Source organism: Nymphalis io, chromosome 1, assembly GCF_905147045.1.
Source record: "Nymphalis io chromosome 1, ilAglIoxx1.1, whole genome shotgun sequence".
NCBI classification, from domain to species: domain Eukaryota; kingdom Metazoa; phylum Arthropoda; class Insecta; order Lepidoptera; family Nymphalidae; genus Nymphalis; species Nymphalis io.
Window position 1 is genome coordinate 13483607 of NC_065888.1, and position 18218 is coordinate 13501824.

Genomic DNA, 18218 nt, shown 5'->3' on the forward strand with positions numbered 1-18218 from the left:
CAATAAAAATAATTAATGGAGTATATGTATGTTTGTAATATGATACACAAATATTCAAATATTTACATTCATTTAAACAAAAAAACATTTTTCGACCAAACCCATGAAAATGTTATGACTCAAAATGGCTTGCAATTACCCGTCCGCTTATAAAAATACCATCCAAAATTATTATAAGGGAATTCTAAAATTGTTTTTAAAGAATCCATGTTGGATATTATGAAAGTTACTCATGATGTTACCGGGTCGAGGGTGGATAGCTCTTAGTAAAATATTAATTTAAACAACTCGCTTTTGTCTGTCGAGTTATTGCTCGGCGACATGATACATTTCAATTATTAAAACGCTAATTTATACTTAGACGACTTCCAAAATCATATGAATATTCTGTTCAAGCTTGAAACCTTAGTTACTCTAAGTTTAAACTAGTACCTAACTTATAGGAGGCATATGTTAATATTATATTTGTTACGACAGACAGACAATGTAATAACTTCGACACCCGTGTTCGCTATTGTGCATTAAATTTTGATGATTTGATTAAGTAGTTCCTGCAGCTTTGTCTGAAGCTAGCTTACTCCTACACCCATTAGGGTAAGGGGTGGTAGGAAGGTGCTGTATTATATCAACTGGCAGAAAAATATTTTAAAGATATATAAATGTCTAATAATGCAGTGATAATCCTTCTGGCTCATTTCGACCACGGTGACCACTTTTTAGGGACACTGACAACTGTACAAAACATAATATTATAGTTTGTCGCAGGTTTGGTTTGCCCAAAAACACGTGCACTCTCTATACCCTAACTTTCATAGTCCAGTGAGGGGTAATCCAATACGCATAAAATACATATTTATTTATTTATATCCAGAAGCTTGAATATAAAATTACATGCCTTCTAACTTTATAAATGAGGGGTTTCCATACAATCTTTCATCCCTTATTTTAATCCTTTAAGGGTGTAATTTCCAGAAATCCTTCTTTAGTGGGTGTTTACATCATAAAATGTATCAAATGTATCAAAATTTCAAGTTTCTAACCCCTGTTTAGGCTCTGCGTTGATGAATCAGTCAGGAAAAGTCATTATAATGTATATAGATATAACAACAAAAATACGTATGTTTTATAACTTTTGATAGACTCAACCGATTTTGATGAAATAAAGATTAAACGAAACCTCGATATACTTCTCGTAATAATTTAGTTATTTCAATTTGTAATTTTTAGCCGTTTCCGAGATTAGCCTGGACAAACAGACAGACAGACAAAAAAAAAGAAATGATTGTTTTGGTTTCGGTAAATCGCCATATTAACTTTAAAAGAGACAGTTATTTTGAAATCGAAGACACTTCAATTTTATTTATATGTATAGATGTATAGATTTATAGCCGAGATGGTCTAGTGGTTAGAACGCGAGAACCTTAACCGATGATCGCGGGTTCAAGCCCAGGCAAGCACCACGGGATTTTCAAGTGCTTAATTTGTGTTTATAATTCATCTCGTGCTTCACGGTGAAGGAAAACATAGTGAGGAAACCTGCATGTGTCTAATTTCATTGAAATTATGCCACATGTGTTCTACAAACCCGCATTGGAGCAGCATGGTGGAATAAGCTTCTCCTCTAAAAAAGGAGAGGAGGCCTTAGCCCAGCAGTGGGATATTAACAGGCTGTTACTGTTTATGTATAGATTAATAAATCAATTGAATTAAAAGTTTTAGTATCGGCAAACACTTTTTATCTGTACCGTTGCTTGGTGCTGAGCACAGATTGATCCCGTAGCGCTTACAGTCACATCAGTATGTGCATAGCATTTCCATAATGAACTAAGCGCCGAGTCAACTCAATCCAAACTTACGAAAGCGTTTAGAGATTTTACGCTGACTTTTTACACTTTTTTTCGACGTTACAAGAAACTGTTCCTGTAATGAATCCAAGATGGGACGGTATGACAAACTTTCTAGAAAATATCGTCCCCTACTTAACATCTTTCTCAATCAGCTTTATTTAGTATAATATACTTGTATAATATGGTTCTAAGATCGTGTTGTTTATATACTACCTACTCGTTTGATATTCTCAACCAAAATCAAAGTATGGATTACATCATCAAAATAGCAATACTTGGAGAGATTGGGTCGTGATGGAAGCGCTTGGGGGTATGATGGGAGGAGTAAAGAAGCTACATCCATAATAGAAATCAAGCTTATGCTGTGATATAATAAGAAATTACAGTAACAAAACAGGAATAATTGTTATCGCAGTGTTTCAATCATAAGAGACAACAGTTTATTTTGCTCTGTATGTTGATGGCATAAATATAGTAATTATTTTTAAATACTTCACGTATGAAGTACCGTACCCGTAACCGTAACCGTAGTTCAGCTTAATCTGCTTGCCTTTAAATAAAATAAAAAATGTCAAATATTTGTTCCATTATTACTCATAGATTTAAGTTTATTTTGAGCTTTTTTATATGATATAGGTGGCAGGTGGTAGGCGGACCAGAAAATGGGCCACCTGATGGTAAGTGGTGACCATCGTCCATAGACATAGGCGCTGTAGGAAATGTTAATCTTTTCTCTCATCGTCTATGTGGCTCTAACCTTTTTCTCTAACATCCGAGGACTCCACGCTAACCTCAACGCTGTCCACCACCAACTCGAGACAGCACGGCCAGCAATGTTGTTTCTCACGGAGACGCAAATACTCCGCCCTGCCGACACCAGCTACCTTAACTATCCCGGCTACATCCTTGAAGAATCTTTTAAAGCGAAAGCCGGAGTATGCTTGTTCGTCAGGGCGGATGTTTGTTGTCACCGATTGCGCTGCTTGGAGGACCCCTCCTTCTCCATGTTGGTGGTACGTGTGGACCTGGTTCGTCAGAGTCGAGTCTACGTGTGCCTCTACAGATCCCACAATGGTGCCTTGGAGACAAGCCGATTATTTGACCATCTTTCTTTGCCGCACTACCAAAGAATGGAATTCCTTACCAGCTCACGTGTTCCCCTCCTCTTACAACCCGGGTTCCTTCAAACGAGGCGTGAAAAGGTATCTTGCGGGCCCGCAAGGCGGGGACGGCTAGTACAGAACATTCTTCCCGACTATACTGGCCGTCGTCGCGTTTGGACTCTGCTACCACTTACCATCAGGAGGAGTAGAGACATTTGCCATCCCGGGGCATATAAAAAAAAAAAAAAGATCTAAGATACGATATAATTTATGCCGGTAGTAACACTCACCATTCAAACCGGAATACAACAATCGTTGGTATTACTGTTTGGCGGTAAAAATGTCATAAGTGGGTACTTACCCAGACGGGCTTACATAAAGCCCAAGTAATCTTTCAGTAACGTGGGCCGCATGATTAATTGTAGTTGAATATTGCTCATGGTTCTAAGTACACTATGTAGCGGTGCTTTTCTGTAAGAAGTCGCTTCGTAGTTCACTCGTGAAATGTGTAAAGCTGACAGACGATTATTTTGAAGCGTGTATTTGTATTTGTGTTTTCAATTGCTATAGTTATATCAGTTCTGTCTTCGACTCGAATTTCAAGTTAATATTTCAACGTAAAACGTTGAAATGAATGTGTTGTTTATTTTGATAAAGATTAATAATATTTAGTGACAAACTAAACTAGTCGTTAACTCAATTAATTAATTAATCATTGTATCTTGTAAGTTTTTACATCATTGTTGATGTAAAAAGAATCATTTTTAATATTGTAACTTCTAATTAAAATAAATGAAAACAGATTTAATTGTTTTTAGAAATTCAACCCCAAACGGGAGAAATGGGGTTGAAACATTAATATAAAAATGAAAAAAAAAAAAATCCGAATTGCTTGAAATTTACTATTTGTTTTTCTTGATTGAATTGATATACACATATTTCATACTTTTCATAAATTCCACCCGAACGGGGTGGCAATTTGTTTTGTTTTTTTAAGGGTTAGAACGGTCGTATGTACATATTCGTTTACAAACTTCATTCACATACCTCAAAATGTGCAAATAACGAAATGCAAAATACACAATGTCTTAATATCAATATCTTCTAGGGCGGTGGAAGTAATAATTTTTTTAAGCGAACTTCAACATGTTAGTGAAATTTGTATAAAGAAAACGTGTTCCAGTATAGAGATGTGCACCACTTAATTGATAGTCTCGAAGTTTTAACTCAGGATGACCCTCAATTCCTAGAGATATATTTTAGGATGTACTCGAAGAGAGGTAGTTTTCATTCCAAGAATACCGTCACATCATAACATTTGAATTTAAAAGAATATAGTTCCTTCTTAAAGTGTGTTTCCCCATGACATTCAAAATTCCCATTGCCTGTCGTTTAACATAGCCGGCGCTGATTTTAGTAGGAACTGTTAATCTGATGAGTGGGTGGTATCTACCCAGACGGGCTTGCACAAAGCCCTACCACCGTTTACAAAGAGGTGCTTCGATTATTAATTATAAATGAAGTTTTCAGTAAGTTTTGTTTAACCGGAGTTTGATAAAATAAAAATAAAAATTGGTACGCTTGCTCATTTACAGTAATAATAATAATAGTAAAAATAATAATAACAATAATAGTAAAAGTCATAATAGCTATATCCAACAGCGTGGATAGAAGTGGGGTATGTAAGCAACAGAATCGTAGATCGGAAGTATTGTATAAAATAAATTTTTCTTCAAGCCATTTAAGTCACTATAAAATATATTAAGTGAAACTACAGGGCTTCACAATAAGTTCACTGGTGATTATTAAAAGCATTGTCATCAATCTAAAAATTAAAAAAACCTTCTCTTTTTACTAAACAGAATGACATTTCATGCTTCTTGCTTTAAAATCATACACATCCAAACAATCATTTATCGTTTCCTTATACTTAAGCGCGAGCGAAGCCGCGGGCTAAAGCTAGTTGCTAAATATAACCTTAGCTAGGTTATTCAAGTTTACGGTAGCATGCTAAAACGATCCCGTGGCGCTCCTCGTTAAGACGGAAAAAAATAAAAAAGGTTATTCAAGTCCTTCATTGTTTAATATATATTAATAAGAAATATCACTTAATACGTAATTTATATTTAGTGTTTTTATATTTATTTTACAATTTAATACATGCAAAACCACTCTATAAGTTATTTTAAAGTGAAGAACACAATATTTCATGGAATACAAAATGTAATATGAATTTTAAGCTCGTTCTACGCTTAATAAATACTTAGAGGATAATAAAAGCTGATGGATAGACAGTATAACGGGAGGCTTTAATAATAAACGGTTTTACTCTTTTATATATAATGTTTATCCAATATCTCATGTACTGAGGACGTTTTAAAATAATGAAATTGATGATATATTGACATGACTGGAGGTCGTCATGCGACTTTTTTTTAATTTCATTATAGCAGGTAGGACAGGCGTATGTGCTACGAGTAAATGATCAACAGTCACTATAAAAAATATATATATATATGGCTCTTGTGCCTGTAATAATCTTATCCAAATCACTCTTCTACTGGATTATACAATTACAAATATTGATGTTAAAATCTCAACTGAAAATTACGGGTTCATTCAGAACCTCATTCAGAGTTTTCATATACTTATTTTGTGTTTTATAAGATATTATAAGTTTTAAAATAAAATAAAATTATAAAACAAAATTTTATAAATATATATAATATATATAAAGTTTAGTTTATATAGTAATATATATAAAAAGTTTATATATATATAAACTAGAAAGTGTGGGATGAAATTATGCCACCATATGTATTCACCGCGAACCAGAACAGTGTGATTGTATAACTTCAAGTCAATTCCTCAATAAAACGACGAGAAGCCTTAGCCCAGCAGTGGAAAAGATAGAAAATTTAGATTTTAGCGATTTGTTAAATAGCAGCTTTGTAGACAAATTTACGATTCACAAAGGAACTACTTGTGTATTTAAGATTATTTTTATTCTTTAAATTAAGGGATTTTAATTTTATTAAAAATATTTAAGCATCTATTTGTATTCGATATATACGCAAAAATAAAACACAGGCACTCGCGTAAAAAAACATTTGTTTACACATATGTGTAAAAAACAGATGCATAAAATTGTAATATGCATAATCGTTGTGAACATTTATAGCCAAAATGTTCCCAACGATTATTCTCATAAAAATATTCCATGAACACTTCACTGTCACTGATTTATTAAATATGTTCAAAATACAAACTATCCATAAAACAATAAAATGTACTTCATGAAAATAAATTACCAATGAATTTAAATACAGATAATAAAAATATTAAATAAGAGTCGAAATTTTTTATTATATTATAATATTCGACATATATATGATGTTGTATATTTATATATGTAAAATATTCAAATGTGTTTATATATGATTAATTGTTGTTATATTATTTATTTTAATATTTACTGGTGGTAGAGCTTTGTGCAAGATCGTCTGGGTAGGTACCACCCACTCATCAGATATTCTACCGCAAAACAGTACTTGGTATTGTTGTGTTTCGGTTGTAATTACACTGACTCACGCACCCAGCGTGAGCCAGTGTAATTACAGGCACAAGAGACATAACATCTTAGTTCCTAAGGTTGGTGGCGCATTGGCGATGTAAGCGATGGTTAACATTTCTTACAATGTCAATGTCCAAAGGGCGTTGGTGACCATTTATCATCAAGTGGCCCATAGGCTCGTCCGCCTACCTATGTATATATATTATGAAAAAATGTATAATACATACATATTTATACATTTTTATTGCAACACATGTCTACCACTTTCACAGCACAATTTATATTATCTGGAAGAAATCGCTAGTAAGCGATAAGGCCGCCTTGTTGTACAAACAAGTATTTTTTATGTATTCTTACGTACTTCTGTATTTCTTTTTTTTGTGTGTAGTGTACAATTAAAAGAGTATGTAATATTCCTGCGTGTCCAATTTGCGAGTCGTCCTTAAGAATGGCCGATCAAATCTTCAATAGGATATCAAATAAATTTATTGCTATTTCGAAAAAGAAAACATTCCAATCTCATTGATATGGCTTTACCGAAAATTCGAACCCATAAATTCAACTGTCTCACGTAGCGATGTAATAGTAATAACGTGAACCAAAATTACACGTAACCCTGCGAGATCTAGGCAACCTAATTTCAAAGATGACTCTGTGCAGTCCCGACTGAATAATTCATCGCTAACTCGATAGTTCTAGATAGTTAAACTAGTTTTACTGTTAGTCAAAATAGAACAGTAACACTCGTGCAAAAGTTACAAAGATGGCAAAACTGAATACATAATGCAGAAATATTGGGCGATACTTTCGTTATAACTTTTTCAATCATATAATTATAATTTCAATCAACCGCTTAGTAATAAGACTCCGCTTCATTCTTTTTTTTTTATATAGAATAGGAAAGCGGACGAGCATATGGCCCACCTGATGGTAAGTGGTCACCAAACGCCCTTAGACATTGGCCTTGTAAGAAATGTTAACCATCGCTTACATCACCAATGCGCCACCAACCTTGGGAGCTAAGATGTTATGTCCCTTGTGCCTGTAATTACACTGGCTCACTCACCCTTCAAACCGGAACACAACAATACCAAGTATTGCTGTTTTGCGGTAGAATATCTGATGAGTGGTTGGTACCTACCCAGACGAGCTTGCACTAAGCTCTACCACCAGTATTCAAATACTTTACTTGGTGGGCTTTGTGCAAGCCCGTCTGTCTAGGTAGGTTCCTAACAGCAATAATTAGTATGTTTGTGTACGGTTTTAAGGATGTTTGAGCCAATGTAACTAAAGGGATAAAACATCCTTGTTCCCAAGGTTGGTGGTGCATTTGCGATGTAAGTAATGGTTAATTTTTTGTACAGCGTCAATGTATATGGTTGATGGACTATAAAACAGATCATTAGTCCGTCAGCCTTCCTATTTTATAAAACACAACATGTCTGACGTTACAGCCACAGATAAGCTTTGCCTTTTCAAGCACTGATGATAGAGCTTTGTGCAAGCTCGTCTGGGTGGGTGCCACGCACTTATAAGATATTCTCAGCAGTACTTGGTATTGTTGTGTTCCAGTTTGATGGTTACCACGGTTCGTGGCTTACAATGCCAATGTCTATGGACGTTGGTGACCACTTACCATCAGGTGGCCGAGTACCTCGTCCGCCTACCTATACTATATAAAAAAAGAACTTAATTCCAAAAAGTAACATATGTGGAATGTCTGAAAAGTAGTATTTGCGAAGCAATGCTGGAATGAAATCATAAATAAAACGAATAACGTCTTATAATTCATAGGAAAGTTATATCCCAGCATGGAACCACCATTTCGTTGATATATCACGTGAAATTTTATTACATTGCGAATTTTTTTTTTCAATAAATTCTTCCGAAAACTGATTATTGTCAATATGTTATTCGGATGACTAATACGCAGGGTCCTATGGTCAGAATACCTTCAGATATAATAATTCTTTACTCCGAAAATATTATCAAAGAAAAGATATTTAAAAAAAATGTTTGCTGGCAGTTTGTAGCAGTAATTTTGTTTTTAATTAAGAATATTCTAAGCTAATACGATTTATTAAAATAAGGAAGCTTCCAAATTAATTATTCAATTTTCTACTGAAATTAAGTAATAGAAATGTGTATACAAAAATTTAATTTATCATACTTGATTACACTACAAAGAAAAGTCTCAGTCATCGCAGATATGTTTTCAAGGCTTTCTATCGTGCCCAAGGAAAAATGCAGTCTATTTAGATTTTCAAAACGTAAGTTCGAAATCTTTTAGTATTTTCCTCCGCAATCTCTTCATATTTTTCTTTTCTATGTAGTACATTTTTGTGTAGATCTAGATTTGTCCGTGTTTGCTTAAGAATTTTTGCACATATATTTTAAGAAGCGTGACAGACTTTTAAAATATTATAGCAAGAATTTAATATTCTCAGTACAAATCTAAACCTTAAAACATAACTACTAAAGAATGAGAGGAAAGAAGTAAATTTTTGAATTAAATTAATTTTATCATCCATAAAATTTATTATAGAGCCAAAATGGCTCAGTGGTTTGCTGGCTGAAACAATCAAACAGGCAAACTCCACTGAATTATCATGTATTTAATTTGTTTATTATATAAACAAACTACTTCTGATTGTATTCCACTTATCTCTTTTATAATAACGATTCCAACTTTTTATTTAAAACTTTTAAAATAAATATTCCAATACACAAATTGCCTCGTCCGTAACACAAACATCCTCCAATTTACGTATTTCCGCGGCACGGTGAGGTAAATTTTTCATTCGAAATTTAAAATGATAGGTAAACGATACCTCCAAACTGTGTTTGAATTTTATATATATCAATTTTATATTTTTAAAATAAATATAGCTGGTTACGATTATTATTTTTTTATTTATTATCGATATCTGCCGAAGACATAAGACATTGTAAGATGAAAATGTATGATTACAGCTTCCTATTCTGAGTATAAATCAAACACATGATCATAAATAGTTGCGCAAGAAATTAATCAATCAATCGTGAGCATCTTACTGATATTTTTTTGCTTTTTATATTTATTTTATTAACGAATCTGTTATATTTATTTTACTTCTTATTTATTTATTGATTTTCTTTAATTTAAAATTCTTTCAAGAACCATCAATTATACGTTTTATTTTTAAGGTTAATAGTTTTAGCTAAGTTTTCTTTTTAGTATTTTATAAAATGTTCTTTGTATTATGTTTTTTAAAATATTATACAACTAAATTAAAAGTTAGATTATATTGTTACTTGACCGAAATAAATTTTATAAATAAATAATATCCTGGGACATATTCACATACGGCCATCTGATCCCAAACTAAGCAGAGCTTGTACTATGGAAACCAGACAACTGATATACTACTTTTCTTTTATAAATATATACGTATATAGATAATTACACCCAGACAAACAGACACATTCATGCACACAAATGTCTGTCCTGGGTGAGAATCAAACCCACAATCTTCGGCGTGAAAGGCAAGTATCTACCAAATACGACAACCGGCCCGTCGAAAAATATATATAAAAATATCATCTTTTAAAAAAATCGTATTATCAAGTGACTGAATAATAATCGCTGTATACAGTTCATACTATGTATGAACTGTATCAACGACCATATACACCATGTACCAAGGGACCGTCCAGTGATTGGAATACATCACACGAGGCCACTTCACATATGAATTTACATAAGCTAACGAGTTATTTGTTTAAGCTAACAATGTTACGGGAATTTGATTTTTAATGACTTTGTAATATTATATATGTTTATCCTATATCTTTCAAAAATCTTAATTTATTAGGCATAAATTAAGGAATAGTTTTGTTTGTCCATAAAACAAATTATAAGATTATATACTGCAATATTTTGACAGCGGATAGATTACAACGAAATTAACAACTCCACGAATTATTTTGAAAGAGACGTCAAAATAATTCTCCTAAACATTAGGAGGATTGTATCGAAATAAGTCCTACACGAATGATAACTGGACAAACATATGTTTCATATGAAATCGTGCGATTCTGTAAAGAATCAATCCATTACTCACCCGTGAAATGTTGTCAACCGACTTATGGTGATATACTATTTTGATGCGTTTGTTATTGAAATTTTGTAATTATTACGACCAATGTCGCACAATGTCGTTACTGGTGGTAGGGCTTTGTGCAAGCTCGTGGGTAGGTACCACTCACTCATCAGATATTCTACCGCAAAACAGCAATACTTGATATTGTTGTGTTCCGGTTTGAAGGGTGAGTGAGCCAGTGTAATTACAGGCACAAGGGACATAAAATCTTAGTTCCCAAGGTTGGTCGCGCATTGGCTATGTAAGCGATGGTTGATATTTCTTACAATGCCAATGTCTAAGGGCGTTTGATGACCACTTAGCATCAGGTGGCCCATATGCTCGTCTGCCTTCCTATTCTATAAAAAAAAAACACTTTCTGTAATTTCACTGCCGTGAATTTCGAGTTCGTTCTTACAGAATCAAATTCATTCATACCGATTCTTGAAAGGGTCATTTGGTAAGTTCGGTCGAGTTCTATAATATTCGAAAGTTTTTCTATTGTCATACAAATCATCAGACACGATTTTGATTATATAGATATAACTATTTGATATCTCATATCAATACTCTAGTTTCGCCTTTTGGCTTTTCTCTGTAACTATATTTACTCTCTTCGTTAGGTGTGGTTGGCTGTGTGTTATCTTCTAAAACCCAGTAGTCAAAAAACATATACCTACCTACCTACCTAATTTTCTTTATTGAAACGCTTATTATCTGTTATCTTTATACCCGTTTCTTCGTTATTCGCAGCATTTCGATCCGTAAGATAACCTGTGCTAGCGTTTAAAAACTACCTATCAAAATTGATGTAAAATTGTAATACATATTAAATTTACATGCCGAACCGATGATAACTTTACATTTAATTCATTAACTTGACTATTCAAATGTGCTCTTACTAATCAACTTGAATGAATAATATTTTAGATTAAATGATGTTTCAAAGACAATTTTACTAACCGCAAGCAAATTCAATCGCTTCTTGAATATAGTAACCGAGCATAACATAGCAAAGGCAATCTATTATAACATAGTTGCCCCATTATAGTTAGGTCAATCTACGGAGACGCACCCCACTATTACAGCTGATTATCAGCTGCGCATTTGACCTGTAGAGATTGGAAAAATAGATTGGGGCGCGTTATTGTAGATTTAACTATATATATATATCTACAATATATATATATATATATATTGTGGATGGAAAGTTCGAAAATGATGAAACATGTCGAAATTGTTATGATACCCTTTTTAAACAAGAAAGTTCAACGTTAACAATCTGTTACAAAAAGAATAATTTAGAATATATGAATAATTTATTACTCAATGTACATATATATATATATATATATATGTCCATTGAGTTATATATATATATATATATATATATATATATATATTGTAGATTTAACTATATATATATATATATATATATATATATATATATATATATATAACTATTATATATATATATATAACTCAATGGACATATATATATATATATATGTACATTGAGTAATAAATTATTCATATATTCTAAATTATTCTTTTTGTAACAGATTGTTAACGTTGAACTTTCTTGTTTAAAAAGGGTATCATAACAATTTCGACATGTTTCATCATTTTCGAACTATCCATGTTTTGCCTTCATCGCCGTTTATAAGATAAACTTGAGAAACAAGGAAACATTTTTAGTTTGGAATTTAAATCTTCGTTCCTTCCAAGTTTAAAACAAATGCAGCTGGCTGATATTAAATAGAAAATACAAAAGAAGATTTTAATAAAATTATTTTCTAATTTTTCAGTCTGACGTGGCGGCAGGTGTGGGAGATATTGCTGCTGACGGAATGAATCGATCCCTCGAGTTTCTTAGTTATGAGTGTTACCAAGTTTTCTGTTAGCAATTTTCTAATATTCACCTTGTAATATGTTAGTACCTTGTAAAGAACTGTATACATATTTGTTGTTAATATTCTCGTACTTGGAAAAGAAAGACATAGCGAAAACATATATAGCTTTCCATACAACATATATGCCTTTTGTCCAGTGGCGAGATCGTAACAGGCTATTATACCTTACTAATATTATAAATATATTGTCTATTTGTTATTCGATCACGACTAAACGATTGGACGGATAACATCGTCCGTTTACGGAAGATATTCAACTTTAATAAAATCATATTCATGTCTTGAAGATAAAATAGGACGAATAAGAATATACAGGAAGCTCCTGCATCTTTGAAACGTTTTATTTTCTTGTATCCTATATTATTACTTGCTATCTAAACTCAATCTTCTAATTTCTACTTCCATTCCTTTACGGATATATATAAATGGTAAGCAGTTATGCTGTGGAAATAACTTATGAATTTTATTTTTTCTACTCAGTCCTTAATTTTATCATTTTAGAAGAAATTTATGATAATATGAATATATAAGTTATTAAATAAATAATTAGGCAAGCTAGGTAAATTTTAAAAAGTCAATAATGTGAAACAATTCTGCCAGCTTAACATACATAAGTACATACAAACACACTTACTACTTGCACATAATCCGCTAAAACCATGCCCTTCTATTTGGCTTTGCCAGTCTGCGAGTTATTGTTCGGAAATTCTCTGCTAAAGCTCCTTCGCTGGAGAACTATTTCTTGTATTTTCGATATACTTTAACAAAGTTCCACTCCATTTCCATGACGCGTGGATTATAGTTAGTTCATATATATAAAGGGTTAACAGAAGGTAATAAAACAACGCTTTAGTATAAATCAGATTGCTTTAATTTTAGTTTTATACAAATCGAATACTACTTACTCAATTTAACGAATAAATGTATTACCCGTTGAGTTTTTAATAATCTTTACAAATTTACCTTTGTGTTTTTATAATGACGACTATTATAAAAAACCTCCATAGGGGCTTTCATTTAAAAACTTACATTACTCTCGGTAGTATTTTTTATCTTACCTGCAGTCATATATTTTTTTTAATTAATTTTAATTAATTTATTTTCGACTATGGATAAGCCACAGGAACACAATGTGGAGTATTATGTGAAGGCATAGAAAAATAAATAATGCGATGTGTGATTGTAATCATGATAATCGAAATTGATTGTTTTAATGTATTTAATGTTTCGTAGTCATCCACTTGATTATTAAAAAAAAATTAACATCTTATAATCTGTCTAAGTCATTGTAATATTTTACTTTTTTTTAAATACCTGGGGTCAACAATACTCAGACATACGACTTGGATGACTACAAAAAAGCTGAATAGATTAAAATAAGGAATATACTATTTTATGTAGCTTTGCGTGTAGGTGTTTGGTAACTTTGAAATTTTCTGTCATGTATTTTTTTTCACATATCTCTTCAAGTCCCAATTTTAATTATTTTGAGAGACCTAAAATTATGACTTATGAAAGACCGAAACCATATGAAAAATCAACCTGAATTCGTCGAAATGGTTCAGTTAACGAAACCATTTGCTTAAATTGAATTGAAATTGTAAACTTGGCATCAGCTTGGAATAGCCAATACCATATGAACTGTTTATCCAATATCTTATCTCGTTCTAATCGTAATTGCATCCTCGCTTTTGTTCCAATATCTGCGACATTTGCTTTGGATCTTAATTTAGCTTCGAACATTTTATCTATTGTCTATTCTTTAATTAATCCTTGTGAGTTGATTTAAGACTCAATCAATGAAGTTCCTTTTTATGACGATTTTTCTAGTCATTTAAGTCCACATATATGTATGACATTATAATATATTAACTAAATGAATGCTACTTAATATTAAAATCGACAACGTATTTTTTTATTATCTATTCTTGACAAAAGAAATAGAACTGTCAATTTGATGGTAAGTGGTCCCCCATAGTCTTAAGCATTATAAAAGATCTCATTTTCCACACCAGTGGTAATATTATTTACCACGAAATAATTTTTATAATAATATATTCAAATGGTAAGCGTGTTATGTTATAATTTTTTTTTACTTCAAAGTTACCTTTAAACCTTTTTAATTTTTTTGTTTTGATGTTCAATATTTACGATCGCTACGTGTATTTAAATATATGTATGAACAATATAACGAAATATTAGTCGATAATTTCGCTTTGATGAGATACGAATCTTATATTTTATAATAAAGATTCAATCATGAAATCTTAGACTACAGGTATCAGAGATACAGAAATAGTGATAAATATACATGAAAGTCAAAAATACCTGTTTTATAATTAAAGCATTTAGTTTCGGTTGTGCAATATGCATATATAGTTCTGTTTGTGTAGTTTTTTTTTAATTTATAATCTGTACTTTTAATTGCCTAAATAAAAGTCTGCGAAGGTTCTATCAAATGTTTTTTTTAAAGATTAATAAAAGGTTATTGATTAAAGGTTATTGATTAGTTGAATTTTTTATTTTAAAATACTACACAAACAATACCATGTCACGCATATATTGTTAAATATTAAACATAATTTTACACCAAAATGTGTTTCAAATTTAGATACGTTCAAGAATTTTGGTACAAGTGCATGAAATTGTTACGTGTAGAAGTAAAAATATTTAAATTTATGATGAAGAAATGTTCCATTAATAAGTACAGGCAGCATAAATTGCGAAAATTATTTTAAATATCCGTCAAGCGATCTTAGAATATTATCAAATGTCGTATTTATCTAAATTGGTGATTATACAAAATATTTAAAATATACTTCAATATGGCAGCTTTTTTTACTTATTTTATCTAAATGATCAACCCACAAACGTGCTCGACACTAACTTCTTTTTTGGTATAGCGTTTTTTTTTCATTACTTTTAAAAAACAAATTGCATATGGCCAGTGTTAATATTTTGTATTAAAATGTCTTTCGCATCACAGTTATTTGACAGATCTGTAAATAAATGGCATAATGAATGTAATGTTGATATTATTACTATTTTTTCAATGAGCATTAAAGCAAAAGCATTTTTTAATATGTAAAGTAAAGCACTGCAGATGAAAGAGTGTTGTAATGCATCAGTTCATTTTTAACGTTTACATCCCGCCCGGTCCCGAGCAGGCGTTTGAGTTATTCTTTTTATTTTATACGTAGATTCAATTCTACATTTTTTTAAATGTATAGTTTATCAAACATAGAATCGCAACCTACGGGCTTTTAAAACCTTTTCACAACCTCTTAATTATTTATTTTTTTTAAATAAACTAAGCTTTTAAAATCGGCTGAATGATCCCGTAGGTGCGGCCCAATGTGGTTACAACGTTAACTTTAAATTATATTAACAAATACACTATTTCGTTTTTATTAGTTTTTACAATAAAATTTTCAACGTTAATTTTATAATTTATAATCCTAAAAACCAACTTAATTCAATTTTATAAATCCTAAACTTTGGCACTCACAAATCTAATTTATATATATATCGATTATTATTTTTCATCGCTTGCGAAGGTCAGTATAATTTATTAATACTGTTATATTTACTGATACAAAGGTCATGAGAATTCTCAATTACAATATAACAATGTTTAAGTAATTAGAAATTAATTTTTATATACAAAGAAATCAGCAAAATTGATATAATCTGAGCACCATACTGTATATGATAAAAGTAATATTTAATAATGACATAACTAATTAACAAACATTATAATATTTTAAAAAAAAACATTCTACTTTTGAAGCAATCAAATTTTTCGAAATTGGAATAACATTCGAAACAGAATAGAAAGAAGCGAATTCAATTGCAGCAAAAACACAATATATTTTTTTATAAAATAGTAATACTTGATTTTAATAAATACAATGATACGATTTATTTAATTTTATATAAACCACTAGAGTTAGTGAGCTTCCTTATAGTAACACGGTAGCCTTAATTAGTAAGAGACACGACATTGACTAGGCTATCACGACATCTATAAGAGCGAAATTGAGGAACGGACATAGATAAAGACGTGAATAAATGTCATAATTACATAATTTATCTAAATTACAATAGTCGCTATTACTACAGTAAGTGCTAAAGGATTTTTCACCCGAATCAAAGATAGCACCGTCACTCAACACATTGAAGACACAATAGCTAATATTCACGTCTCAAAATACTGGTGAATGACAATGACGCTATCTTCTGGGTATTCGCCTACATATTTAGAACGTTGCTTCGCATTTCAATTTTCATTGCTATTAAGAACCTAAATCGCGGTACGTTAAATTACCCGCATTTTATATACATATTTTCGTATAAAATCATACACACGATACATTATAATAATCAGCAGCGTGTTACATTGCAACTATTATCAAGGGTCATCTATTCAACCAAACGTATCTAGTATTATCATTTAAACAATATTCAATTACATAACTGATCCTAAATATTTATTCGCATCAACACACGTCGTACCAAAATTAAGATGACTCTTCTCATCTACAACTTAAATTAATACATAATTATATTTATTTCACGTTTCAATTTAAGTAGTTTTTTTAATTTAAAATTATTTAATACGCGTATCTACTTTATATTCTACCGTTACTTTGGTTCCTTTTACTTATTTAATCTGGTTCAATTCCACAAACGTTACCAATTCCCGATATCGTACGGTATCTAAACCGATAATCCAAGTATCAACGACCGATCCCAATGATATTACAAAACAAAATAACCTGATAACGTGACCCAATACTTGTATCTATTATGATTCTAATATAGTTTACGTTATGTACATTACTTAACTTCCTACGGTAATGTCATTGATAGTGATCCCTCATTTGCTAAAAGGATTCGTCTCATCTCGGATTTCTTATTACTCTTCAAAAATGTAGTTACTCGCTTTGATGTTAAATCTCTGAAATAATTTTATTCAGAATGAAATCTAATAAAAATTATCATGTATCAAAATCACCTAAGTACAGTAGATATATTTCTTATGTATCAAAAGATATCAATACTTTAAATAATATGTGGATTGTTGTATATAATGAACCAAAGTAAGTCTGATTCACGCTTGCCATTTAAAATATTTTTAACTAAACATTTTAGTCATATATTTAACCGTATTTATTAGAAATATAATTATATATTTAACAAATTATACGTCAACATTTACATGTACCCCCTATTCAACATCACAATTCTTTTATAAATATTAATGCTGGACTTAACTAAGCTAAATGTAACGTTTTAAAGTTTTCACCGTTTACCGTCTTTCGACTTAGTTTAAGAGACGTGTGCGTTTGAACCACGTATCAATGTAATTAATTATATTACTATACATAATTATAATTACATTTTTATAACTAAATTAGTTCTCTCGTAGTTGCATTAAGGGACTAGGTTAGCGTTGTTCACTGTACGATGATATGCGGTGCCGACAGCAACACGGCCACCGTCGCGATGATCGTAAATAACGTGAACACGAACAAACAGAACCTGTAGATCATATTAATTATCTATAATATCTTTAATTGGTTGAATTGTATATAATTTTTCTTTCTTTCTTACTCTATTAGGACTTTAACCAATTAATTTATTTATATTTAAATTTA

General features: G+C 31.2%; 1 protein-coding gene across 1 annotated transcript in view; it reads right to left on the bottom strand.

Moving 5' to 3' along the window:
• Positions 1-16407: 16407 nt before the first annotated feature.
• LOC126770129 (neuronal acetylcholine receptor subunit alpha-7) overlaps positions 16408-18218 on the bottom strand; it is a 112023-nt gene continuing 110212 nt past the window's right edge. Inside the window, exon 12 of the mRNA XM_050489298.1 lies at positions 16408-18102. Within this exon, the coding sequence (XP_050345255.1) occupies positions 18018-18102 (85 nt within the window). The 3' untranslated portion in view covers positions 16408-18017. The remainder of the gene's footprint in view (positions 18103-18218) is intronic.